The sequence below is a fragment of the Cavia porcellus genome, unplaced genomic scaffold, assembly GCF_034190915.1.
Source record: "Cavia porcellus strain 051 isolate PalLab524CR breed Dunkin Hartley unplaced genomic scaffold, mCavPor4.1 scaffold_7, whole genome shotgun sequence".
NCBI classification, from domain to species: domain Eukaryota; kingdom Metazoa; phylum Chordata; class Mammalia; order Rodentia; family Caviidae; genus Cavia; species Cavia porcellus.
The window spans coordinates 50,182,801-50,210,208 of NW_026947490.1; the positions used below are offsets into that span (position 1 = coordinate 50,182,801).

At 36.2% G+C, this 27,408-nt stretch overlaps 1 protein-coding gene across 4 annotated transcripts in view; it reads left to right on the forward strand.

The window, feature by feature from the left end:
* The window catches only part of Uap1 (UDP-N-acetylglucosamine pyrophosphorylase 1), a 36,630-nt gene extending 15,248 nt beyond the window's left edge, over positions 1–21,382 (forward strand). For 2 of the 4 annotated variants that reach the window (XM_063253578.1, XM_063253577.1), the window contains exons 3-11: positions 2,432–2,636; positions 4,675–4,850; positions 6,225–6,397; positions 12,019–12,212; positions 13,577–13,717; positions 14,568–14,756; positions 15,863–15,913; positions 19,510–19,576; positions 20,814–21,382. In XM_063253578.1, the coding sequence (XP_063109648.1) occupies positions 2,432–2,636; positions 4,675–4,850; positions 6,225–6,397; positions 12,019–12,212; positions 13,577–13,717; positions 14,568–14,756; positions 15,863–15,913; positions 19,510–19,576; positions 20,814–20,906 (1,289 nt within the window). In that variant the 3' untranslated portion in view covers positions 20,907–21,382. The remainder of the gene's footprint in view (positions 1–2,431; positions 2,637–4,674; positions 4,851–6,224; positions 6,398–12,018; positions 12,213–13,576; positions 13,718–14,567; positions 14,757–15,862; positions 15,914–19,509; positions 19,577–20,813) is intronic. The other 2 variants (XM_013151211.2, XM_003468657.4) reach the window with 2 other exon arrangements.
* Positions 21,383–27,408: the final 6,026 nt, after the last annotated feature.

The window sequence follows — 27,408 nt, forward strand, 5'->3', positions numbered from 1 at the left end:
GCTGAGCAGTAGAGGACTTACCCAGCAGGTGTAAGGCCTTTGGTTGGATTCCCACCACTGCAAAACAAAACAGAACACAGATGTTTGGATTTGGAGGATGCTGGCTTTTCCTGCTTACAGCTTTTCTGTGGGGGGTGTAATGTGAAAGGCAGCATGGCCTCTTGCAAACTTGGTAGGAAAGGGGAGAAAGAGCAGCAAAGCAGTAGGAGGGAAGTTTGCATATCTAAAAGTTATGGTGTTGTAATGTGTGTTAAACAAATATTTGGGTGTGGTCTGGGACTGCTGGAGATAGATGTTGTGTGATTAATAACCCTGGACTCAGAATCTGATCTTAATTCACATTTACTAGCCTGTTTCTCTAAAATGGAGAAAATTATACCTGCTTTGGGTTCTCAAGTTATTTCATTTTCTTTTCATATTCTGATAGGATAAAATTAAATGGTGTAGAGATAATAGGACACTTCCCTGTGCAACATAGAAAGATAAAATTAAGTCCTAGCTTCAGATTGAAGATGAAAATTATTGAGATATATATATGTGTGTGTGTGTTTAAATTTTTTCATTGAAAAGATACCTAGAATAGTTGCTGAATGATGACTTTTGGCAGTGTGTACTAGTGGAGAAAAATACAGAATCAGGACTGGGGACAGCTCTAATATTACAATAGATTTAGTATTTAAGTTCTCGTTGTACTGGTCTGTATAAGAAAACTTAACATGTAAAAACATATAAAGCATAAAGTTAGTAAATTAGATAAACCTACATTACCTAAGGATTTTAAAGTAATAATAATACAGATAACCCTCAATATCTGTGGGGTTTCAACAAAGATCTCCAATGGATGCCAATGTGCTCATGTTCCTTATACAAAGTGGCATCACATTTTCATATCATTTACACATACTTTACATCATTTCTAGATTCTTTTAATATTTAACACAGTGTGCTTGATATGTAAGTAGTTGTTACATTGTTTATGGAATAATGAAAAGAAAAAATAGTTTGTGCAGGTTTATTAAAGACACAGTTTTTAAATTTTGAATATTTTGATCCATAGTTGATCAAATTCACACATGTGAATCTGTGGATATGCAGCACCAATTGTAGCTACCTCCCCTGGCTTGGTCTACAAGCCAGAGTGGAGAATGGCCAAGTTCACTGACAAAATTTCCAAGAATTTTAACAAAGTAAGAAACTAGAAGAAACGTTATCAACCATTGCTTTATTCTCCCGACATTTTAAGTCTCTTTGGCTTGGCAGAGACGCAGTTTCCCTGAAGCCTATTCCCCAAAGCTTCTGTGCCTGTGGTGCTGAGAGTGTCTGCTTCTGAGTGATCAGATGGGTCTCACAAAGGGAATATTGCAGGATTTTGATGTTACATTTTTAGGCCAAACTGAGAGTGTCTGTTTTTAAAAAGCCTTTCTAGTTTTTTTGGTTCACATCTGAATCTTGAGCCTATCTCAAATTTATTTAGGTTCAAAAAATAATATTTTTTCAAGCATTATGTTTGATTACTACTTATGACTATTCAAATGATGAAAAAATGATAGGATCTAGCAGAAGAACTAAGTCGGTAAAGAAAAGGCTGTTAAGCCTCATTATTCTTACTGAAGTGCTTTAGATGACTTACTTTTTTGATGGCTTTTTTTTTAATTTACAAATTTTATTTCTTCGTTTACTTTTTGGCTGTGATAGGGAGTGGACCTAGGGTTTTGTGCATGCTGAGAGAGGTACTCTGTTGCCAAGCTTCATTCCCAGCCCAAATTTTACTAATGTATAATTACACACAGCAAAATACATGATTTTTAAAAAAATATGTATACAACCATATAGCTCAATCCCAGTCAAGACGCAGACCATTTCCTGGATTCTACTGCGTCTCCTAAGGCTCTTTGTAGGTGACTGCCTAAGCTGATTTGATTGAGTTTCAGACCAGGTGCTTTGATTTCGGAGGCTAGGTTCTTAACCATTATCCTCTACTGCTTTCCTTCCTGAAAGTTTCTTTTTTCTATATTTTCAGGATACATAGTTTGCCTAGTATATTCATACACTTACCATGTATTTCTTAGGGATTGATCTATAACATCATTATTCATCCTGCAACCTTGGTATCTTCTATCCTATTCTAGCTTTCTCTTATGATATCTAATAATAATCAAGTTCTTGCAAAACTTTTATAACATCTCTTGATCCTTGCCTCCTAGTGTTACCAGAAAAATTATCTTATTAGTTTATTAAAATATGTCATTCATTTTTTTGGTGTTTGGTTGGGCTACATAACTTTGTTTTATTAAGATAGCATCCATGATTGTATGTAGACACAAGCAATCCTTCTCTATGCTTTATGCAGATGGGTAAGTCTTTGCTGATACTACTGCATGTTTAATTATAGGGCTTTTGTGATAACTAGTGTTTTCTTTTCCTTTTCTAGGACTTTTCCAGATTTCTCAGAACAAAGTAGCAGTTCTCCTTCTAGCTGGTGGGCAGGGGACAAGACTTGGAGTTGCATATCCCAAGGGGATGTATGATGTTGGTTTACCATCCCATAAGACACTTTTTCAGATTCAAGCAGAGCGTATCCTGAAGCTACAACTGTTAGCTGAAAAATACTATGGCAACAAATGCATCATTCCATGGTAAGATAAGTTTCATTGGAAACTTTAGAAGTATCTTTCATTGGAAACATTAGAAGTATCTTTTGGTACTTTAGACACTACCTCTAAATTTCATACTGTTTGATATTTTGTCTAGGTATAGAATTTCTTACTGATAATCAGTTTCCTTTGGAACTTGAAGGCATTGCTCTATTGTTTCTAGCATTGCTGTTGAGATGTCTAATGTCATTCCAATTCCTAGTGACTTTCTTTTTCCTCTTTGAAAAATTTAGGTTCTCTTTTTACCTTTAGTATCTGATTTTATCATAACATGGTATGGGTCTATTTTCAGACACTGCTCTGGGTATTCGTTAGTCTCTCAGTCTAGAACAGTGATGGCAGACCTTTTAGAAACCGTGTACCCAAATAGTTTGTGATGTCCTTGCCAGGCATTGTTACTCCTTTTCAAGCAAGTGCATGGCCCCTATGTGTGCTGTTTGTTATCCGGTGCTCCGCTGCTAGGGTGATGCTGGAGTGATTCGGCTATGTGCCAACAGAGAGGATTCTGTGTGCCTGCTGCACCACTCATGCCATAAGTTCACCACCACTGCTCTAGAAATTCACATCAAGTACTAGGTTACCTAAACCTCGTCTCCCTTCAATTCTTCCACACGCATACCAGGCGAAACCTGCTCTGATTTCTCTTCTGTGAGTTAAACTTGTGCTGTCAGGTTCTACTAGTGTGCTGTATTTTTAGAGTCTTTATGTTGGTATTTGTCTGATAGGCTCCAAGAGACTACAGAAGCCCGCTTTGCTTTTTGAAGTGTTTGTTTTAGCCCCTTACTCACTTTCCCAGAGCAGTTTTGGAAGTTAGCATGTTTTGAGGGGGAAATCAGCTGTGCGCTGACGTTCCCCAGGTCCCTATCTTGTTATTTCAGTCCCATATAACCAATGAAAGCTCCTCTGGCTTCTCTTCAACAGGTTCCCCACTCCTTGCCTGTGCCCAAAATTGGCATAGATACCCTCAGGACAAGGCAGCTGGATGTCTTAATTTTCCTTGGAAAGATTTTCTTTCTCTGGATCTTTAGTTCCAGTATGTGTTGTTTCTTTAGTTCTCTGATTCCTTTGGAATCTTTTTTTTTTTTTTTTTTTTAATTTTCCCACCTTTTTGAGGGGACCAGTTTTTCTGAGCTTTTCTAGCTTCTCTCAATGGTACTACTGACCTGCTATGAAGTCCTCCTGCCCCCACTTTTGATTCCTGTGGGGGTTTTTGAACGATATGTGTATTTTAAATGGCCAACATCTTCTTAAGTTCTGGCCTTCTACTATCATCTTGGATTTTTGTTTTCTCTCTTTCTTCCATTTTGTTCTTATCTTATGCAGAATAGTTGAGCCATATAGTTTGTCATCTTCTAAATCCTGTTTTTTGTTTTTGTTTTTGCTTTTCCCAGAAGGTCAAATACCCAGAATCAATTTTTGGATAAATATTAATATAATAGAAATCAGATGTTTTATTCATTCATTCAACAAATACTACTTGCACCTAGGTGCTGGGGATTAATCAGTTGTCGCAAAAGGGGAAAATCCTTACCTATAGTTAATTTATATTCCAGTCCAAAAACCATTGCAGTTATCAGTTTTTGTTTTAGGTAGTTTTTTTCTTTGCTATACTAGCATAACTTGAACTTTGGTGACAATATGTATAATTACAGTTTGAAGGTGACAGAACCTAGATTCCTTTGCAAATTTTAGGAAAAAGAACCACAAGAGATAATCAGACTGCATTGCAGTTATCGTTTCTCTCTATTTATTTGGAATTGAAGTGTTAAATTTAAAATATACCTTCACAGAGTTATAAATGTTTACTGAAGCTGACAATAGATTTTATGCTGCAGTAAATGTGTTTAATATTGTTAAGCAGTTTTATTTTGCACACAAAAATTAATAAAATTAAGAGGCAAGCGCTCCACGTATTTTCTTTAGTATAGGAAATAAATAAAACTTTATTTCCTCCTATGAACAGGGGAAGTAAATGCACATAGCACTATTGCTTAGAAAAGTCTTGTTTTTCTCTTGTAAGGTATATAATGACCAGTGGCAGAACAATGGAAGCAACAAAGGAGTTCTTCACAAAGCACAAGTACTTTGGTTTAAAAAAGGAGAATATAATCTTTTTTCAGCAGGGAATGCTGCCTGCTATGAGTTTTGATGGGAAAATTATTTTGGAAGAGAAGAACAAAGTGTCTATGGCCCCAGGTTTGTAATTCTTATTTAATGGTTGACTGGAAATGAAGATAAGCATAAATCATTAAGTCTTGATTGTCTTTTGAATATGATTTGTATATTTTAAAAAAACTATATATTCAGCTTTTTTTTTCCACTTATAATTATTTAAAAAGTTGGAAATGTCCGTTGGTAGAATGGACACATGCTTTTACCTTTTGTGGCTGTCTGCCCAAAAGAGCAATTTGAACAGCTTGCAGGGTGTTCACTCTCTACCTAGTATTTTATGTATACAGCAATGTTGATGGCTGCATTACTTACTGTGGTGAAAAACTGGAAAGCATCTGATGCTTAATAAATAATTTACAAGTGGGATATATTCTTAAGTAGCACAATTGTTTAGAGGCATTAAGTGACAAAAATTATTTTGATTAGTTAAGAGAATACAAATACAGAATTAAGTGCACAGTATGAATAGGGTAGCTGCTTTGCAGTTTCAGGTAGTGTATGCCCATTGTAATTTGTTGATGGCGTCCATTAGAATTAGGCAGTGTGCTATTGCTATGTGTGTAGTGACCCTGAGTCTGATTCCAACTGTAAAAATAACTCCGTTGACATATTCATAGCTGTGTGATCACTACGTGGAGAAAAGGCAAAAAGGTACTGAACTGTAATATTAACAGTGATATTTTCAGGGGCGTGCTTTTATTCTTAATTCCCTTTTTTAGAACAATTTTAATTCTTTTTAATTACTGAAAGAGTTTATTATACTTAGCTTTATTTTGGGAAGTTGTCTAATTTTTTTGTCATCATTTAAGCAATGGCCAAGGTTATTGATATCAAAATTACATTAAAGCAACAAGAAAAAGATAGGAAAAGAAACTTTTTCTTGCATTTAGTTTAAATCACCTTAGACCTTCGTCCAAACTTGTGCCTTAAGAAATGATTGGGTATAGAATGATCATGATTATATATTTTTACGTCTGAGCTGGATGAAATGGTCAATGTTAGGACTATAAATATAGACTTACTTTGAGTCATACAAATACTCAAACTTGAAATGTTATGAAAAATTGTTGCCTCGTGAGGAGTTTTATGTTGCACAATGTATGTATTGTAAGCTAGATTATTAAAAAGAATTAAATTGTAAAGAAATATAGTCTTTGGGATTACCAGGTTCTATACTGATAATGTTGCTCTGTGGATACTTTATGCTAAATAGCCTTCAAAACCATGTAATGTAACTTCTGACACTGGGATTCTTTCTTATAGGTATTCAGCTTTCTAGGCTTTTACTATGAAACTGTTCTTCAGAGATCCCCATTTCACTTCAGAAGCAATGGACAGGTTTTGGGTTGTCCTCATAATGAATTTTTGTGTGCTACCAGTGGCTGTTTTATTTTCCAGATGGAAATGGGGGTCTTTATCGGGCTCTTGCAGCCCAGAATATTGTGGAGGATATGGAACAAAGAGGCATTTGGTGTATTCATGTTTATTGTGTGGACAATATATTGGTAAAAGTGGCAGATCCACGGTTCATTGGATTTTGCATTCAAAAAGGAGCAGACTGTGGAGCAAAGGTAATGCTTCTGTATTATAGTGAGTCTTTAATGCTGCTTCTGTGTCAGTGTAAACATTTCAGGGTTAAAATATGGCTTGTTAGAGTGATTTGAATATTTTAGAACCATTCATCTCTCTCATGCAACCTATTCCACACCCATTGTTTTGTTCAATTGGCAACACTTGACTCTAGAAATAATGTTATATACTTGTCAACCATAGTGAGAGTTTAAAATATGTGGAAAAGTACATGCTTATTACTAGGCTTGAGAGAAATTCATTGATAGCAATTTGCATTCAGTCAGTTAACCTCCTGTTTTTCCTATGACAATGTTACTCAAGAGGTAAGAGCAATACAGAAGGAATAACATACAGATTTCACTAAGAATTTGATATCTCATGATATTCTTATGAATAAAATGCAAATTCGTGATTGAGGATAAAAATATTTAAGGCAACTAATACTGCTAGAATGACCACTGGCGTACTGATAATAAGATGGAGTGCTATGTGATGACTGCTCTTGGCATTGTTCTTTTCAACGTTTTTTGGTTGCATAGATGATGATATAGGGAGCATGCCTTTATGGTAGCAGAAAAGTATATGATTTAGCTAGAAATAAGACAAATTGTATAAGACTTTAAAAACATTGGAAGGCTTAAAATATTGATGTAACCATTATTTTTCTGGAAATTTATAAAGGTATTCATTTTAAGCAATCCCAATCAAGGTCCCAGTGAGCCTATTTTGGGGACCTTTTATTTCTTTTATTTATTTATTTATTTTTGTCTTTTTCGTTTTTATCGGTACCAGGGATTGAACTCACGGCTGCCTCCTTGCAAGGCAGGTGCTTATGCCGCTGAGCTAAACCCCCAGCCCCTGGGACCTTTTAAAAAATGATTATAATGTTTAGAGTCAACATGTAAAGATGGCCAGAAAAATGTTGAAAGAGAAGAGACCTGAGGCAATCTATCAGATACTAAAGTTAATTATAAAGTAACTAGGAGTGTACTGCTAATACCAGAAGAGACTGTCAGATTAATGGAAGTGGAATGAAGGCACCATAAAAGTAACATTTTAAGTTCTCTTGTTACCTAACCTTCCTCCCCTCTCTCCATCCACTCTTCCTAACATCTGGTAACCACTCTTTTACATTCAGATTGATTTTTAAAGTTTCTCTTTATGAGAGAGAACGTGTAGTTCTGTGTTTGACTTACTTCACTTAACATCCTACAGTTCCGTCCATTTTGCTGCAAGTGATGGACTATCATTCTTCTATGGCGGAATAGTATTCTGTTGTGTATGCACATTTTCTTTGCCCGTTCATCTGTTGATAGACATCTAGGTTAGCTCCAGAGCTTAGCTATTGTGAACAGTGCCGCAGTAAACATGGGGCACAGACACTTCTTCATACACTGACTTCGTTTTCTTTGGATATATACCCTGGAGCTGGATTGCTGGAGCATGTGGTAGATCTGTTTTTGTTTTTTAGAGAAACTTCTGTACTGTTTTTAGTAGCTATCCAAATTTACATTCCTGTCAAGAGTAAGAAGTCCCTTTTCTGTATATGTTCACAAGCATGTATTTGCCTTTTTAATATAAGCCATTCTAACTGTAATGAATATAAAATAATAAAGAAATAGAAGCATTAATTTCCCTGATTTGATCATCACACATTTAAACATGTATTGAAATATTATACGGTGCCTTATAAATATGTTCAATCATTATATGTTAATCAATTTTTTAAAACTGTTAGAAATGTTAACTACTCTGATTTAATCATTGCACATTATATTCATGTATTGAATTAGCACACCATACCCCATAAGTATGTATAGTTAATTTTATGTGTTTATTTATTTTTACAAATCCATTTTATTTTAAGAATAAAAAGAAAAGAAGAAGAAAAACAAACTGCAGCAAAATTTCAAAACATGTCAGTCACGGGGCAACAACAGTACCTACACTGCACACTGTCATCCCTATTCATTCACCCGGAGCACAGGACGCCTGCATTCAGGTGTCTGAACAATACCAGCACAACTCTTTCTCTGCAGTGAACTTAGAGAAATCAGTAGTAGAACTATCTTAACTATTTTTATATACATATACATACATTGTATAGTTAATTTTAAGGATAAAAAAGACATTTTGATTTAGTTGTGGATATGAGTGAGAGGACTAAAAAAAGAGTAAATCTTTGAATGAAAGCTTATGCCAGTGAACAAAAGAAACTGGTAATATAAAAGAAATAAATTAGCATTTATCTTAAACTGTTTATGAAACAACAGAATAGATAATTTAGGAACGTGCTTGAACTTTTCCCTACTTCCTGTTTATCTGTCTCCTATTTTGCCCCCCCCCCTCAGAGAGCTTCTCATGTAAAAGAAACCCTGAGGAAATTCTGTCCTTTCATTTGGTTTCTTCTTTGTAGTAGAGAATCTTTTTTGTTTATAACTTATACTCTAAATAACATTGTGGCCATTCTTTTAAGATCATGATACATAGTATATTAACCATTGTTATTCTCTTATTTTGTTAGGAAACTTATTTTTATAGAAGTTTTTCATATTTTTACTAATATCTACTTGTATTACATTAAAGAAAGTTCATACCAAAATCACTTTCAAGTGAATTGCAAAGTTAAATATAAAAATAAAGTTACAAAGGTGCTAGAAGAAAATTTAGAATGATTTTATAATATGATAAGAAAACCATTCTGCTGAAAGCAGAAACCATATAGGCTTCTGATGAAAACAAACTACAAATAAATTTGAAATAGCTGGATTTAAATACCTGTCAAGAGAGACATACCGTCTTCTTTATTGGAGACTTTTTATTATAAAGTATCATTTCTCTCAAAATTAACCTACAAATCTAACACAAAGTCATATCTAAAAGCTGAAATCTTAAGCTTGTGATTGTGAGTTTTGAAAACTTAAACTGATAGGTCTAGTAAGACTTCTTATGATTCTGAAAATGAGTTAGTTTCATATATTTAAGACATCTGTCCAATCTGGAGTATCTGTAGAGTATAATATATTTTAAATGGGTACCACACTGTAATGAAACTGGAGTATATTGGGTCATAATTTACCTTGAAGGTTAAACCAGCCTCAAAAAACTAAAATAATGTATTTCTTATGTGTTCCACTTGGTGTCTCTCTTCTTTTTAAAATAGAAAATTTTTCACTGCTTTAAGTTTCAGAGTCAATTTATAAAGACTATATGACCAGAGAGTGTTGAGCTTGGAAAGGACCTCAGAGGAGATATGGTCAATCTGTTTGATCTTAGAAATTCCCACTCAGAGTCCCCATACTTTATAAGTCCTAATATCAAAGCCCTTCATCACATTAGCAAAACCAGGATTAGAATTCTGTTTTCCGCCTATTAGTCTATCTGTTATGCACATTATACAACTGCGCTCTTTGGAGTAGCTGTGCATTTACTGACAGCTCAAAAACTTTAAAAGTGGTGTGCTTACCTTGGTCAGTGCACCAATCATGTAGAGATGCAAATGGTAAGTATCATTTTTCTCTATTGACCTTGGATCCTTTGGGGTTCAGACAGGCTCTACCTTGTAGACTCACTGCTTAGTTCTCTGTCTGGCATTTAACATACTATCAATGAAGGAATAAATATTCACAGAAAATCAAAATATTGCTAGACTGACTTATTAAAAAATTATAAATGTTAGGAATCATTTAAATAAGAAAACCAAAGTATTAAAATATAGATATATTTAAAAAAATCTTTATTGGAGATTAATTGATAATAGTATGGTAATAAAATTCTTTGTGGTATTTAATAGGCCTCTGTCATAAGTACAGTAAGTATTTAATGGATTGAAAGCCTCAAGAAAAGACTTAACAGTGGGATAGTTTACAAACAAAGCTAAGAAAAGTTAAAACAATTGTCACTGGATATAACTTTGTAAAACTATTTCCGTAATATTGTTACTTTGAATTCTTTTCAGAATTTAATTTATGGAGTATTGAGCCTTCCTCTTAATGTTATACTGCATATTTTCTATATAGTATAAACTGACTTCCAACTTCATACAGTTTCCAAATGTTTTCTTCTGTAATTTTAGACTTACAATATTTGGAGGTGAATAGTTGTCATAGACATAAACCTCACATCCTCAGATTAACACTTGGGAAATGTAGAGTATGAATATGCTTATTTTTATTACCTGTTGTTAGGTGGGAGAGGGTATGTGGAGATACTTGGAAAATAAATCTTGTATGCATTTAAAAGGGGTGGGTGTCACTGAGAGGACCATGTTTCAAAATTCCCTGCCTGGTAAAATACACGCTGTAGAATACATGAATTAAGAGTTGATGGGTTGATAGACTCATGATTTGCTTAAACCATTTTGCTATAGATTTCCTTCCATTTTAATCCACTTCCCTTCTTAAAAAGTTTCTTTTTTCAAGTACTGTGCTCTTTTCAGGGAGGCACACAGTGCAGCTACCCAGGCTCTGACATATCCAGTGGCCCTGCCTTACCGGGCTCAAGACTCGGTACCTAAGTCTGTAATTGCAGTGTAAATGAAGTTTTCAATAGTGTCTTTAGTTGTCTGGAAGAAACTGGGCCTGCGTGTATTTGTTAAATTTATTGGCACAATTTTATGTATACTTAGGATACAGTTTTCAAATTGGGAATAGATTTTCAAAAAATATCTGAAACATGCAGATTTGTTAATTGGACAATACAAGCAAAACACATAATTGCTTCAGATGTTCTTCATTGTTTGAGTCTTGTGTTGGCTATTAGTTTCATCTGAACTTTGACTTTATGCTGGTGTTTGGTTTACAATGTTTTTGTAATTTTCTCCTAACATGTTAGTGATGTTGGGGTTGGGGTGGTAGCATATCACAGTTACCTGTGAGATTTTTAAAAAATTATATGCTCTTATCTTTTTCTTCTGATTTTGGTATATGCTATTCTCCCAACTCCCCATCTGGCCAACAGGCATTATAATTATCAGTCAGGTCACTGGCTTTCAAACTTCGTGAAAGTACAGAGTTTCTTACTTCAAACAAAATCTGGTATGCAAAATGGGTTAATATAATGGGTCTTTTCTGATGAAAATGGGAGTGACCTGCCTGCTTTAACACTCCTTCCTCCTAGCCACGTCCCTGAAAATCAATATAGCACTTTATTCAGGAGTGAAAATTGAAGAAACACTATTTTCAAATGAAATAATGATCTGGGCAATATAAAATGAGAGACAAAATGCCTTACAAGTCTTTGGTCTCGTGATCCTACGGAGATTTTTTTTTTTTTTTTTTCTCAAAGTGCTTAAATGTAGAGAAATAAGCTATGTGGGAGACATAGGCTTTTCATTTAATTAGTTTTAGACCTGTGTGATTTTTCTCTGGTCTGCATGTGCATCTGAGTATTTCCTCCCTTATTTGGTTAATTGATACACAGGAAGGAGCTAATATATTTCATATTCATTTGAAAAGCAATCTGTAAAAGAATATAGTTGATTAAAGTTCAAGATTTCTTTTGGTTAATTACTTAAAGATAATGTAATCAAAGTTGTACATAATGGTCTTTGACAAATGGCAGATCTCCAAAGGAGCATTCAGTTATTTTTTTCGCTCTGCATCTCTTGTTTGGTGGGCAGGTGGTAGAAAAGACGAACCCTACAGAACCAGTTGGAGTGGTTTGCCGCGTGGATGGAGTATACCAGGTGGTAGAATATAGTGAAATTTCCCTGGCAACAGCTCAGAAACGAAGCTCAGATGGACGACTGCTGTTCAATGCTGGAAACATTGCCAATCACTTCTTCACTATACCGTTCCTGAGAGATGTTGTCAAGTATGGACGAGATGGGGGCCTTTTAACATTTTTGCTGTTTTAATTAGAAGCTAAGCCTCTTAGGAGACAGGTAGACACCCCAAGTCCATATCTCATGGAATTCATCTTCTTTTCTGAGAATTGTTCTTATCAAGTGGAAACTTATTTCATGTGGTGATTTTTATAGCCAGACACAAGATAGGTATTAGTAGGAGCTCTTCCCCCAGGTGTTCACTGGAGTCTAACCCTCCTAGTCTTCTGTGTGCTGGGTTTCGTTAAAGCCAAAAATAGGAAATGAAACTCTTGACTACAACTGACAGAGCATTTTAAAAATAGATGTTTATCCTATACCAACTGAATAAGAATTTCTGGAGGTAGATCCAGAGCATATATATTTTTAAAAACCTGCCCACATTATTCTAATTCAGCTGTTTCCAGAGTGACATTTAGGATCCAGTGCATTAAGAAACAAATAAAAAGGACCGAGACTTGCATGAGAATTACCAACATAGTACCACAAAGTATAAAGTAGTTATTTTAGCCTATCAAATTTGGATGGAAGGACATTTTCACTGTAAGTCACTTGATAGCTTTCAGACATTAAATATTATCTACTTTTTAAAAAAAGCTGGTAAGATTTAATTTTTAAATTGACTAATTGTATATGTTTATGGAGTATATTATGTTATTTTTATGCATCATAAAATGATCAAATCCGGCTAAGCTTTACTTGATATCAACTCCAGTTTCAAAAGATTTCTTATTTTACTTTGTTGCTTGTAGCTGTTAGTTCATCATAACAACTTTTGTTTGTATGGTAGTGGTGCTGGATTGAACCCAGGGCCACACCGGTATTAAGCAAGTGCTCTACCACTGAGCCACCTTAGCACTTAAAAAAAAAAAAATCCCCAAACCTTATTTGGAGACATTATCTCATTAAGTTGTCTATCTGACCTTGAACTTGGGGTCCTTCTGCCTGCCTCCCCCTCCCATGCAGCTGGGATAGCAGTGTACACCGCCATACCCAGCTCATAGTAACTTTTACTACTTTCCCATACTGCACTCACAGGGACCTCAACTGGGAAATTGAGGGCTGTGAGAACATTTTAAAAAAGATATGGAGCTAATGGGATAGAGATTGGTGTAAATTCTGGATATGTACGTTTATGTGTATTCATTTTTAAATGTTAAAATCATTTGATTTTTTTTAATGTAAGGAAATAAACAGTGAATATATTCACTTATATTTAAAAACGAGCTGATGTGGAGAAATGCACTTCATTTTGGAAGTCTTGGTGCTAGCTGATGATGTATTTCCTAAGTGTCATTTGAGTTTCTGGCATTTTTAAATCTGGAGAGTGATTACGCCTTTTTTCCCCTTCTAGTGTTTATGAACCTCAGCTGCAGCACCATGTGGCTCAAAAGAAGATTCCGTATGTGGATTCCCGGGGGGAATTAATTAAGCCAGACAAGCCAAATGGAATAAAGATGGAAAAATTTGTCTTTGACATCTTCCAGTTTGCAAAGTATGCTTTGAATAGCACCAGTAAGATTAAAATATGTCTTGAAATGTTGCTCCTTACTTTCTTAGGCAGGAAACTGTTCACAGGAAACATGGGACAGCCTGTGTCTCAGGTTTTGATCCTGAGTGTGGAGTCGAGATTCATTCTCCAGCGCCTGCTTGGCCAGTGTGAGGTCATGAATTTGATTGCCAGTAAACAAAACTAACAAAACAAAACAAAACAATCCAATTGATTCATTCTCATCACCACTCCAAGAGTGTGGTCTGTGGTGCCTGAGAGTGCAGTTTCATTATCTGGCTGTGCTTTGAAGTTGTTAAGGTCGGTTATCTTTGGATAAGAGCCTACAGTAAGGGTAAGGTAAACAGTTGGCCCAGTTTGTGTCTAGGGTAAAGGGCTGACCTGTGAGCAAATGTTTCAGGGAATCTGCATTTAGACTATATAGCTGTCTCTGAAGATCGCATTGGAGGTTGAGGTACGTGTCTCAGGATTTGACCACCTTGAGAATGGAGAAAACAAATTTAGCTGTATATGATCAGTCTTCCCATATACATCTCTAAAGTGTCCCTTTCATGTTTCCCCCCCTCAGAGGATATGGTAATACGATTTTTATCTGCTAAGATTTCTGATCTTTCTGACCTAAGATTGAAATATCTTTTACTTGTGGATGAACTGATTTGTCATTTTATACTGGAAAAGATATTTCTAACTTTGTTTGGTCCAGGGATAGTATTGTTTTATTCATTATTCAAAATGGGATTTAGCCTGTCACTGAATATCAAAGGCTTAGAAGGGTTGGAAGCTGTGTATGCAGTTTTATTTCATAAAAAAAAGTCTTTGTATGGTTTCACTTTAGGAAGTTTGTGGTGTATGAAGTGTTAAGGGAGGACGAGTTCTCCCCGCTGAAGAACGCTGACAGTCAGAATGGGAAGGACAACCCTACGACTGCAAGGCACGCTTTGATGTCCCTGCACCATTGCTGGGTGCTCAATGCTGGGGGCCACTTCATAGATGAAAATGGTTCCCGCCTTCCAGCGATTCCCCGGTAAGTCCGTATCCGTTCTCATTGGTGTGAGTACTTTCTTAGATTTTCTTTTTAGAATTCTTCTCCTGGGTGGATGTCTAGATTTGTTTTTAAAAAGCAAAGTCTTGCTGTGTGAGCAGTTCTTGATATGAAAGATCTACACTTTTGACCATTACGAAGGGAACACTAGCTTTACTTTCTCTTACAGAGGAGTCACTTCTAAGTCTCTTGGCATTTCTTGAAACATCCCCACCATGTCAGTGAAATCACACCTGCTAGGTCAGAAGATAACTATTTTGGTGTTTTGTCTCATTACACCCCATCAGCAGCACCCTCCACCATGGCATATTGCTCTGACCCAGAAGATTGGTGCTGCTGCTTATGTAGCATTGGCCTCGCTACAGGTGTTGTCTCTGAAACTCACCCCAAGCCTTGCCACTTCCAAGATACATATCATTTCTCGCCACATGCAAGGGCAGGTGCCCGGAGGGGATGCAGATGCCAGGAGGGGAAGCAGATGCCAGTTGCATTTGCTGATACTCAGACTTCAGAAATATTTTAGGTTTTCTGAAGTGAAAAGAAGAAAATATTTGTAGCCAACTGAGTTTAAGTTACAATGCTTTTAAATTAAATCTTATATGTTGGATTTCATTGGAATCCAGTTTCCCTTTCTGAGTCATGTCGTATTTCTGTAGTGAGGTAAAAAGCCATTTAATTTATGTTCTTAATAATTTATGTTCTTAAGGGGAGAAATACCTGGTTACATGCAGAAAAGCTCTAGAATGCCTCAGTGCAAGTTAGCAAGTTGGCCATGGGAATTCACTGTTCTATAAAAGAAGAAACAGTGGTAGCTTCTCCTGAACTGGCCCAGGCCTTTTGCAGGCTCTAATTGTCAGCAAGCTTGCCCTGTGGCATGTCACATTGTTCTCATGCTTCATCTTTGACCATTGAATCTTTTTGTTTTGTTTTATTTTGTTTTGTTTTTTTAATCCCTTCAGGTCCCTTGTGCCAGATTTATGATTTGCCATAAACACATGCCATTTGTTCAAGTATATTTTGCAACTCCACTTCATTGTTATTGTTTGATTTGTTTCCATTCCCATTAATGCTTATTTATTCCTACATAGCAGTGCTACAAATGGAAAGTCAGAGACCACCCCAGCTGATGTCAATCACAAGTAAATATACCAGCCTGTCTGCAGTGCATGGTGGTGGGGCTGTGCTTCCCTTGGTACTAACTGCGTTAGAGTTTAGAGCTCTGCCTTGTGGGGGTCTGAGGGAGGATGATTGAAGCTTTGGTGGGGTTGCACTGCTTAATTGGTGGCAGGTATCTGTCTGGGTGATGCTAACTCAGAATCTCATTGCATGCCTGAAGTGGGGCGCATGCTTTACTAAGAATCTGATCCAGGGGTGTTTAAGCCCATAGTGATAGATTTACAGGTGTTGTATACAGAGAAGGTTACAAGATAGGGAGGACGGATGAGGATCTCAGCTGACACCTTTTAGCATAAGATAGATAAAAGTAACACTTCTCATTCTATTTTTTACTTTTATTTTTGCCTGTTTTGGTGTTGGGGATTGATTTCAAAGCCTTTGCACCTCCCCACCTACTGCTCTTTTTTTGTTTTTGTGTAGACAAGTCTGAGTCACTAAATTGTCCAGGTTGGGCTTGAAAACTTGTGATTCTCTTGCCTCAGCCTCCCTAGGCCTGTGTCATCATGTCTGACTAAAACTAACATTCTGAAAATGTTTTTTACCAAATGGAATATGTGCTTCAGTATAAAGGCTGATTGTTCCTGACATATATGATGACCATTAGTGTGGAGAAAACTGTTCTACTGATTTAGTCTCACACTAATAGTTCTTTTCTTGGTTATTGTGTTTTAATTTTACTAAGTTATCTTTCTTTTAAAGTAATTTTTTTTTTGGTCTTAACAGCAGGTAATTTTTAGCTAGAAGTTGCCCATATTGTTTCTTAACCTGGACACGACAGCTTTTAAAAACCATTTTATCTTTCTGGCAAAAGAGACAGCATGTTATTCTTGCTATATTTTCAGTTACTAGGTTTAGTTTGAATTTTGTTTTTAAGGTAATTTGGGAAATGTGTCAGGGCAAAGAATCTGCAAATGAAAGCTGCCTCAGAAATAGAGCAGCACTGGTGACAATTCTATCCACACACTTTATTCTATTGTGCTGCTCCTCTTTGCCCCTTTACTAGGTGGCAGGTATCTGTCTGGATGGCACGAACTCAGAACTTGTAGAGACAGGTCCCTGTGAGTGCCTGTATCCGGGAGTGTAAACGAGAGATTGGACTCCAAGACTTGGCTAGTGTTCTTTAGAGGCAGAGATGACTCTTGTCATGGATGTAGGCGTGCAGATCCCTTCGTCACTTTCTGTCTCACATAATTTTTAATATTTAGGAGCAAGCTGCTTTTATAGTTTAAGAAATATAAATTTGACCCTGAATTTCCTTCTTATTGAACCATTGCTTCAACTTAAACCTTTCAATTTAAAGGTGCAATGTTTTCTTAATTACACAGCTGAAAACAATATTCAGGTATCTTTGTTAAGAAACAAAAGCTTTAAACATTTCATTCTTATTTGAATGGTTTTATTTTGTCCTCACCCAATTCCCTTTTACTTAATTTTAGCTATTTGTAGAATAATTATACTGATTTTGGTTACATATGCCATCATGGACTTAGAAATCTTTAGTCCCAAAGATCTCTTTAGAGAATTGGAAGAGTTTACTTAAAAGTGAGACAAAAGGAAATGTTTTGTGTACAGGAGAGAAGAAACAATTTGGAGACATTCTGAAAGATGGAAACAAGGTCACAGAACTTTGACAAAATGCCATTGTTTTACTTTTTCATTAAAGCTCATGAGCATTATTCCCTTAGAAAGAATGGTTGGTTGAGGGTCACTGTGGTTCTAGAAGAGAGGTTATATATTCAGATTAACTGTATATGTGTTCTCTGGGCTCAGAGCCACATTCTGATCTGGATACCCTGAAGTTTTCAGAGGTTTAGGTGACACTGTGCTGTTCACATCTTATCAATGGATTGGCCCCTCATTTTGCCATTTGCCTTTTGAACCTGATTTTCTCTTGAGGGTCTGACCTAGACCTCTTGTGATAGGATCATGCACATATTTGAAGAGATACTTATCCAATCTCTACTTTTTCTTTCTCTGCATTAGGCCATCATCCATCTGTCTTCGCAGTTCATTTATTCATTCAGTCCACAAGCATTGGTAGGCCTGCCCTCAGGCCTACAGGTGCCGCTGGTAATGTAGATGCTTAAAGTATCTCACATAAGAGAAATAGGATTTACAGCCTGCTGGGAATTAAAGGTGCAGTTCTATAAAACTTAAGCTACCTTGTCAGACAATATATCATTATGTACTATGTGATATAAACAGTACTTAATTGAGGTGTGGACTCAGCAGGTTGTATAATAAATTTATTTTATATGAACAAATGAATGGGATAGTAATTATCAGTTGGAGGTTGGGTTGAGCTAAATCATGGAGGATGAGTGTGATTTTCATAGTTAGAGACCATAGTTCAGAGTGAAGTCCAAAGGGTGTGGCTGACCTGGTTCTAGTGGAAAGGAGCAGGATGAGTTGGTGTAGGATATATAGAGTGCCTTAAATACTACCCAGTGTTTCCATTTGGACAGTGACAGGCCTGTGGCCCTGAGGCCCTTACCCTCAGAAGCCCTCTGCATTTACCAATTCTTTCAAATTGTGAGATTTCATACTTGGGAAAGGAAGAGCTATAGTTTGAGGCTACAAGAGCCTGCGTTTTGTGCATGATGTACCCTTATTAGTAGGATTGCTGAAATGGCAAATACTGCTGCAGTTTAATGATGGTACAGGTGTTGAAAACACACGGTTAACTTTTGTGTTAGGTAATCTAGAAATTCAGAATTGCAAATAGCTATGAAGGTTAGCTTTTTTCCTAGAAGTAAGCAAACAGTTGCTTTGGCTTTAACTTTTGATGGGGTGTATTTTGCTTTCGTACTTTTTAGTGACTTTGGTAACAGAAGTATTTTGAAACATAAAGAGTAAATTTTTCAGCCACTCTAGGAGATTAGGATTGTACAAACAAAACTGGTGTGCTGGGCTGCAATTTAACCAACATTTAGAGCAGGGCTGTCTGTTGGAACTTTCTGCAGTGAAGACAATGAGCTGTACCTGTGCTGTCCAGTTTGGCAGTCACCAGCCACTCTTGACTGCTGAGCACTTAACATGATTATTGTGAGTGCAAAACTGAATTTTTAATTTTTAAAATGTTAATTAAGTAACCATTTATTGCTCTGGGTTACTGTGTTGGACAGGGAAGCTCTGGACTGTCAGTGTTGGTGAGTGCCTGACTTGAAAGATTATAGTGAAGATTAAAACAAAGTACAAAGGATTCAAGATACCTGGCAGTGAGGTGCATAGTACACACTCAGTAGTCTCTTCTAAGCAACTTTTTGTAAAAAAATTGAGGCACTATATATTCAAAGGGATAATATATAAATATTGGTGAAATACTATAATGAGCAATCAATTATTGGTACATCTCCAAAGTGTCTTTTTGAGCATGAAATTTTCATGCTAAATTAATCCTCGGAATTTAATTATGATCGGGTAGAAGGCATTCCATTTGTTCAGGAAAACTCTATTATCTGCAAGCTTCTCAGAGGACGGTTATGGTCTGTATTTTCACTCTGGCCTGTAACATGGGGCGCAAAATTCTTGAGCATGTTTTTGGACTTTTTTTTCTCAGCTTAAAGGATGCCAATGATGTACCAATCCAGTGTGAAATCTCTCCTCTTATTTCCTATGCTGGAGAAGTAAGTTCACTTTATTTTTTTCCCTGTTTCTTTTGTAAAGCGTCGTTTACTTCCAAATAGTTCATAGACAGTGGGTTTTAAATGTTGTCACTACAAAGAAGTGATAAATGCTTGTAGAGGAGAGGAATATGTTAATTTAGCTTGATACAATTCTACATTGTGTCCATGTATTGAAATAGCATACTGTACCCCAAAATTCATATACAGTTGTTTGCCAGCTAAAAATAAGATACAATTTTTTAAAAAATGTAGGAGTCTGGTATTGTTTTATGTTTAAGTACTATTGCTCTTAGAGAAAATGCAGTCTTTTAAAATAGTTTTCCCCTGAGGCACCCTTCCTGAAGTACATTAAGAAGCTGCATTTGTTCTGAAATCTGGTTATATTTTGGCATCTATTATATAATTTGTCATTAATAAAAAAATCTACTGTTCACCCATTCACTGAAATGTAGTAAACTTTAAAAATATGTAATAAGACATTTTAATATAATAGGTTTTAGAAATCTATAATGAACCTTATTTTTGGATAGATCATTTATTTGAATCTTCTTAATATACTGTAAGTTTCCTTTCCAGAATCTATTTTGTTTATGTACTTAATAGTGTCACTTTTTAAAACCTGAGGATTTAAAGGTTCCCTATTTTTCTAGTTATGCAGTATTTTCTTTTGGAGATTTTGTTAGTATTAGTTCTTGTATCAGGGTTAGACTTTAAAAAGCAAAGTAAAACAAAACAAAATAGATTCTTACTGTATAGCCCAGACTCAGCTTGAGCATGCAGCAATCCTTTCCTGAGTGCTGAGATTACAGATGTGCACACTGTACCTTGTTAGAGATAGCCATCTTAGAAAGTTGGTTTTATTGAGCATTGATCATGATAAGAATAAATATCATCTTAATTAACTTTAGAAATCATATTATAATCTCTTGTCTAGTATCCCAAAGGTTCTGGATTCAATCCCCAGCATATCTCTCTCTCTCTCTCTCTCTCTCTCTCTCTCTCTCTCACATACACACACACAAATTACAAACAATCGGGGTAAATTTCTTTGTTGTTGTTTCATGCTTTTATAAGTCAGACATTGAGTCTAGTTTTACAAGTGTATAAACCAGATTTTTGACTTTTAAATTCTTCTTAACCAACCAACTTTGGCATCATGACTTAACTCTATTACAACTGCTAAGTCCAGCATTATATCTACCAATTTTGTAACTGTGTTTTATGTCAATCCTTTTAGGGCCTAGAAAGTTTCGTGGCAGATAAAGAATTCCATGCACCTTTAATCATTGATGAGAATGGAGTCCATGAGCTGGTGAAAAATGGAATATGAGTCATTTACCAAGTTCTGCTGCAACGGAGGATAGCTTTTTATTTTTAATAGACCAACTGTGAACCTACAGGGCCCCTTCTGGAAGACTGAAGTTTGAACATCCACAAGATTCATTTTTCTTGTTGAATTCTTACAGCTATTGCAGACTTCCTAAAAATCCAGATGGCTGAACTTCTGATAGCATTTTTATGATTCTCAATTCATTGAAGGTTTATTTATATTTTTCAATTGTCTGATTTATTTCTAAGCCTAGGAAAACATTGGCCATCTAGGAAATTTCTTATAGTTTAAGTATAGTCAGGATGTTTAACATCACTTTACTTGGAACTGGAAGCTTTTGTTTTTGAAATTGTACATAGTAATAATATGTCATGTACATTTCAGAAGGTTCCTATGGTACTAAAAGTTTGTTTTATTTTATCAAGCATTAAACTTTTTTAAGAAAATAATTGGACAGTAAAATAAATTTAACTTCTTGTCTCTGGAGTGTTATTTATACATTGAGGAAATTATTCCAGTGTGAAAATGTGACACTTGGAGAAAACTTTGAGGTAAGGCATAAAAACAAATTGATGCTTCTAGGGGTTGCAGACTCATAGAGCTTTTTCAGTGAACATCCAACTTTGGGCCTTTTCCTCCTCTTACTTTATAATCTCAACTGGAAATGATTTCTCTGAGCGGCATCTTGAAACATTTTGGAGTGTTATAGTTGAGAGGGAAGGATGGCACTGCTGGCATCTTAAGGAGGCCAGGATGTTGCTAAAATGCCACAGTGCAGAGGATAATCTCCGATAAAGAATTACTGGACCCAAGATGTCAAGTGTTACAGTTGGGAAACCTTGTTTTAAATAATTCATTTCAGTTTTGCCCAGTATTTTATCTCACTTAGGAATTCAAAATAATGTCATTTCTGGATTTCCTCAGCAAATTAACCACTACTATTTCTGTTTTGTTCCAGCCTGAGGTTAAAAAAGGCAAAGGCCATCTTTAAATGTGGGCGAGTGATCACTGGTCGTTAGTAAGGGTTTTCTGTGTCTCAAATGTGTTTGCATGAAAATATTGAGCTTTATTTTGAATCAGGCATAATGGGACATTGCCTATAATCCCAGTACTGTGAATCATGCATACTCTGTGAGCCCAGCATGGGCAATTCAGCAACTTGAGACCCTTTCTCAAAATTAAAAAAACAAAACAGAAAAGGGCTGAGGATATAGCTCAATGTGAAGGCCTTGAGTTGAATCCCTAATGCAAAAGAAAAAAACATGAATTTTATGTAACATTTATATACTGCACAAAAGCATAAAAAATACAGAGATCAATTATGTTCCAATAACAAGTTGTCTCAAGGTGGGATGTTATACATGAGCCCTTGTTTAAGGATCACTTAAAAAAAACAGCATATGATAAGGCATAGTGTGTCTAGCATATTTCATGATTTATTTCAATAACAGCCCAACTTTGCTCTTGATATCCATTCTGTTCTTCAAAGAAGTTTTGTGACATTGAGGTCTCATTTAGAATAAGCTCCAGATAGATTGTGAGGACATAACTGTTCAATGTTAGCTCCTGATTCATCTTTTTTGTGAAACTTCACCTGGTATTTCTTTGCTGTCTTTTAGGTACCGTAAAGAGCGAAAGTGCTATTTAAACTGAATTGTCCACTTGATTTGCTTTAGAGCTGCCCAGGAGAGTAGTAAAGCACATTTCTGGGTGTGTCTGTGTGGGTCATGGAGTTAGGTCCTTGAGGACTAGATCTGGTCCAGGCCACTGCCTCTCAGGCACTGTTCCTTGTTCTGTTTCCTGGCCACTGAACTAAGCAGCTTTACTCAAACTCTCTTGCCATGGTGTTTCTTAGAGCCACCCGAGCATGGGCTGAAACAGACAAATAAACCTCTCATTATTTAAGTTGTGTGAGTCAGGTATGTTGTCCACCAATGCAAAAGCTGATTAATGCACAAGAGATTATGGTAGTGGTTTTATTGGAGAGGAGCAATGGTCAGGGAACATCAGATAATTAAGGCCAAAGGATCTGCGAGCCCTTGTGGCATGAAATTGTACACACACACACACACACAAACACACAGCTTGTTAAATTACCCTAATTTTAAAAATACAGAGTTGGATAAAATGTTTGTAAAATACGAATTGGGATCATTTGGCAATAACAAAGGTGTTGCATAAGAGTTCAGTCAAATCTGGTCAAATCACACCCACTGAATTTATTAATAATGTTTCTGATGGTCACAACATGTAAGCTGAGGAATGTGTTCAGTGACTTCTGGAAGATGAAGAAAAGATTTCATTTTTTCAATCACTACTCCTCCCAGAAGTTTTTTAGATTTTTGGTTATACATTATTTCTAGCCTTAGGTTACTACTCTTGATTCACCGCTGAAGTCAGGTTTCAGATACCCAGGTAAAAAGGCAAAGAGAAATTCTGCATAATTTAGGAGAGTGACTAAAATACAGGTTATTTTGCCTCACCCTCCCAGAATGCTGAGCACTTTGCTTAGAAATTGTTTTTCTGTTGACCGAGACTCATGTTTGTGCAATTTTAATCCCAGTTTAGGGAAGCATATTGGGAAGTGATGGATGAGTGAGTCAGCCAAGGGTGGAGCACCTGTTGCAGGTCTAGCATTGTCAACAGATAAGAAGTGTAAGAATATTCCTTACGAACTTTGCAATCTACGTAAGGGTAAAATTAGTTCATGACTCTATGGAAAGGTAATTTAGTGTTAAACTATAGAGAATTAAGTTCATTAAATTACAAAGGTCATTGCTGCCTGAATTCCTTAAGAGCATCACTGTTAGTGTTCTCTAGAGAACCCTATCCAGAGGAGACAGGTAAGTAGGTAAATGATAGAAATATATAGAAAGATTGATTATGAGGGACTGGCTCATTTAATTATATAGGAGACCAAGTTGCATAATATGCTGTTTGCAAGCCAGAAGCCCAGGAAGACCAGTGGCATAATTCCTGTCCAGAGTTAGGGCTGAAGGGCCACTGTAGCCAATGATACAAGTCCCCACCTGAGTCTGAAGGCCAGGGCACCAGGAGTGCCAGTTTTCTGGGATGCGAGATAACGATTGTCCTGGCTCAAGCAGCTGATTCACCCTTCCTGCATCTTTTTGTTTAGATCCCTGGTGGAGTGGTGGATGTGTACCCATAGTGATGAGGATGTTCTACACAGTCTGTTAATACAATGTCTTCTAAAAGCACGCTTACAAATACACTCAGGAATAAAGATTTACCAACTATCTGGCTTCCCCTACCCCCATCAAGTTGATACATAAAATAAATGTCACTCATCACTTGAGTATAGATAGCCCCTTCAAGTGGGATCAGATGACTGACTACGTATTAAGGGGAAAACATACCTTGAAAATTCTAATGCGTTATGGAAAAAACAGTGAGACTTTAGCAATTGGAACCATGTTGCCCACAATAGGCTCAAACATTTACCTTATTTATTGGGCTTTTTTTTTTACCTTAAAATTCAAGATATATTGTCTGTAATCCCATCACTCCTGAGGCTGAAACAGGATTACAAGTTTGAACCCAGCCTGGGCAATTCAAAGACTTAAACCCAGTCTCAGAAGAGTGGGGAGGAAGTTTTGGGGTTTAACCCAGGGCCTTCCCTCAGTGGGAGGAGGGCTGGGAATGTAGGTCCAGGGGAAGGCTCTGGGTTAAACCCCAAAAGGTTCAGGCAACGGCCAAGATAGGGAGATAATTAGATGAACTGTCACAGTCTTCAGTGACTTGAATCTTAGGTCCTGACCAGGTAACCATCAGCATCAGCTGGAGGCTTGTTAAAAAGGCAAGTTCCCAGGATTTCTGTATTACACATTGGGCAGGGAGATGAGAAATCTGGGTTTTACCAGTTCTTCCAGGGATTCTGATCAGCATTACCGTTTACAGACCATCAGTGTAAGACAATCCAAGGAGACTAATCAAAAGTTCAGGGACAGGAAGAAAACAAACTACAAAACATATATTTCATGTGAGCTTTGTTCTCTCAGACTCCAAGGGAGTCACACCGCTGCAACAAATTAACTGCTAGAAAAATGGTTTCCAAATCTTTCAAATCTCCTGAATCTTATTTATATTTATGTATATATATATATATATATACAATATACATAAATATATGAACATAGAAATATATAAACAAATATATTCATGTATTTATATAAATATATAAAATATATTTTACATATTTATAAATATATTAAATATATAAATATATATACTTTATATATCATTTATATATAAAATATATTTTATATATATATTTATATTTTATAAAATATAAATTTTTTTAAAAACTGCAAGTTCTGGGATGGGGATTTAGTTCAATAGTTTAAGCACTTGCCTGGTAAGGAAGGTTGTGAGTTTGATCACCAGTACCAAAAAACCAGCAAACAAACACCTACAAGTTCTTGATTCTAGACATAGAGATTATGATTCTATGTCTGCTGGAAGGTGTGAGTATCTAATTTAAAAGAAGCATTCGATGACTCCAAAGGGCAGCTAGGAGTGTGAATGATTGACTTGGACATATAGATGCAGAAATCAAGAGAGCATGAGAAGGAAGAAGGAATTTGGAAAGTCTGCCTATAAAGATTAGATAAAGGAAGCAAGAAAGTAACGTTTCACTTAAGAACAGCAGGAGTAAAGGGTGGGATGGATGGAACTGGGAAATGAGCATTCTGTAGATGATTCTACTTCACAAATAGAGGCCTTTAGCACTCCGAATAGAGCTGTTGTTTAAATTTTATCCTCAGATTCATTTCCTGGAGTAGGGGGTCAGGGTGCTAGAGAAGAGAAAGAGGGAAGAGTTAACTTGTTTAAAAATATTACCAATTTTAAGCCAAAAAGTAGAAAGTAAAATGATGAGTGAAGGTGGTGGCATTGTCTTTGTCTTGCAAATGTTTGGGTGATGCATTTTTAATTTTGTGATAGTTTTATCAGGGCTCAAAAGAACAATAAACCAAGGGTGCTCATAATTGACCTTTTAGGTGCAGTTGTGAAGGAACTTGGAGTAAAACTGCCATGGGGAGGTTAGAGCAGGATACAAATACACCTTCAAAGACAGGAGTGTTGGTTGTGCATCTTTGCAGCATGAGACAATACAGGCTTCATTTGCTACTTTCCCTAACATCAGCCATTTTCAAAAGGTCCTCCACATGTGAAATACAATGCTTATGACTCGTCAATGAATGAATGAATGAGATATACTGTACAAATTCAAGGCAGTGCCCTGTGAGATACAGCGTTTCTGCAAAAGGCCTAATTCAGGTCCTCTGCTGTAATTATGAACTTAATATATTATTTCTTCTTAAAACTGAGGTCTGTCTTGTCAAAAAGCTCAAGGAGTCAGTGGTGACATAAAAAATGCATATATAGATGTAGTGGCTTCAAAGTTCTGAACAAAGATGGCTATCATTGGAATAAAAAAAAAAATCTCTCCTAGTTTCACAACTCATTCTTTCTACATTGGCTCTTTTGTTTCTAAGCCATTCTGCTTCCCTGGGATGTTTCTCGTGAGATTTCCTTCAGATGGGTAAAGATTTTTTTCTTTCACTAAATGATATATACATTTCATACTATATGTCTTTTACACAGTAAAATATGTTTGTTTGTTTGTTTTACCGGTACCAGGGATCGAACTCACGACCACACGTTTGCAAGGCAGGTGCTTATGCCACTGAGCTAAATCCCAGCCTCTACACAGTAAAATATGTAATGAGAAATATGGAGAAGGTTGAAATGAGACTTCATAGATTTTCAGATTTAAAATGTTTATAGATTTATCTACTTAAAGAAATGAAATTTGTAGAGTAAATTTTATGAATGTAGAAAGTATTAGGAAATTGCTATGACTACTATTTTATGACTAACCCATGTGTTCGGCATGGTACAAGTGCTTTACGTACATTGTCTCATTGAGGTCTTAGTACTTTCCTATGAAGTGGGAAGTTTATTGTCCAGTCGGAGGAAGCTGAGACTTAATGATTAAATTTCTTAAACTATACTATTTATGTCTGGATGTCTCCCCAAAGCCTCATGGGATCATGGAGGGTGGACTTCTCAGAGCTGCTGAATCTAGTTTATGACTGATTCACGGTCTAATGGGAATAAGGGTCAGTGCTACACCCACCCTAGGGTGGGTAGCCTTGCATACAATACAAGGAACAGAAAGAGCTTTGCTCTACTTTTACCTCTTGTTGCTTTTCAGTTGTTAGTCTGCTATGCCACCCTGCCTTAGAGCCAGCCGATTCTGGACTGAAACCTCTACAAATTGTGAGCTAAATAAATCTTTCTTCCTTTAACCTTGGGTCTCAGATATTTTGTTTCAGTGATGAGAGAAAAATAATACACATACCTACTAAGAAACATTAGTAAATTAACCCCAAGTCTGAAATCAGAGATCCAATATCTATGCTTGATTTTAAACATTTTCCCAAACATATACCATAGTAGAAAATAGAATAATAACTAT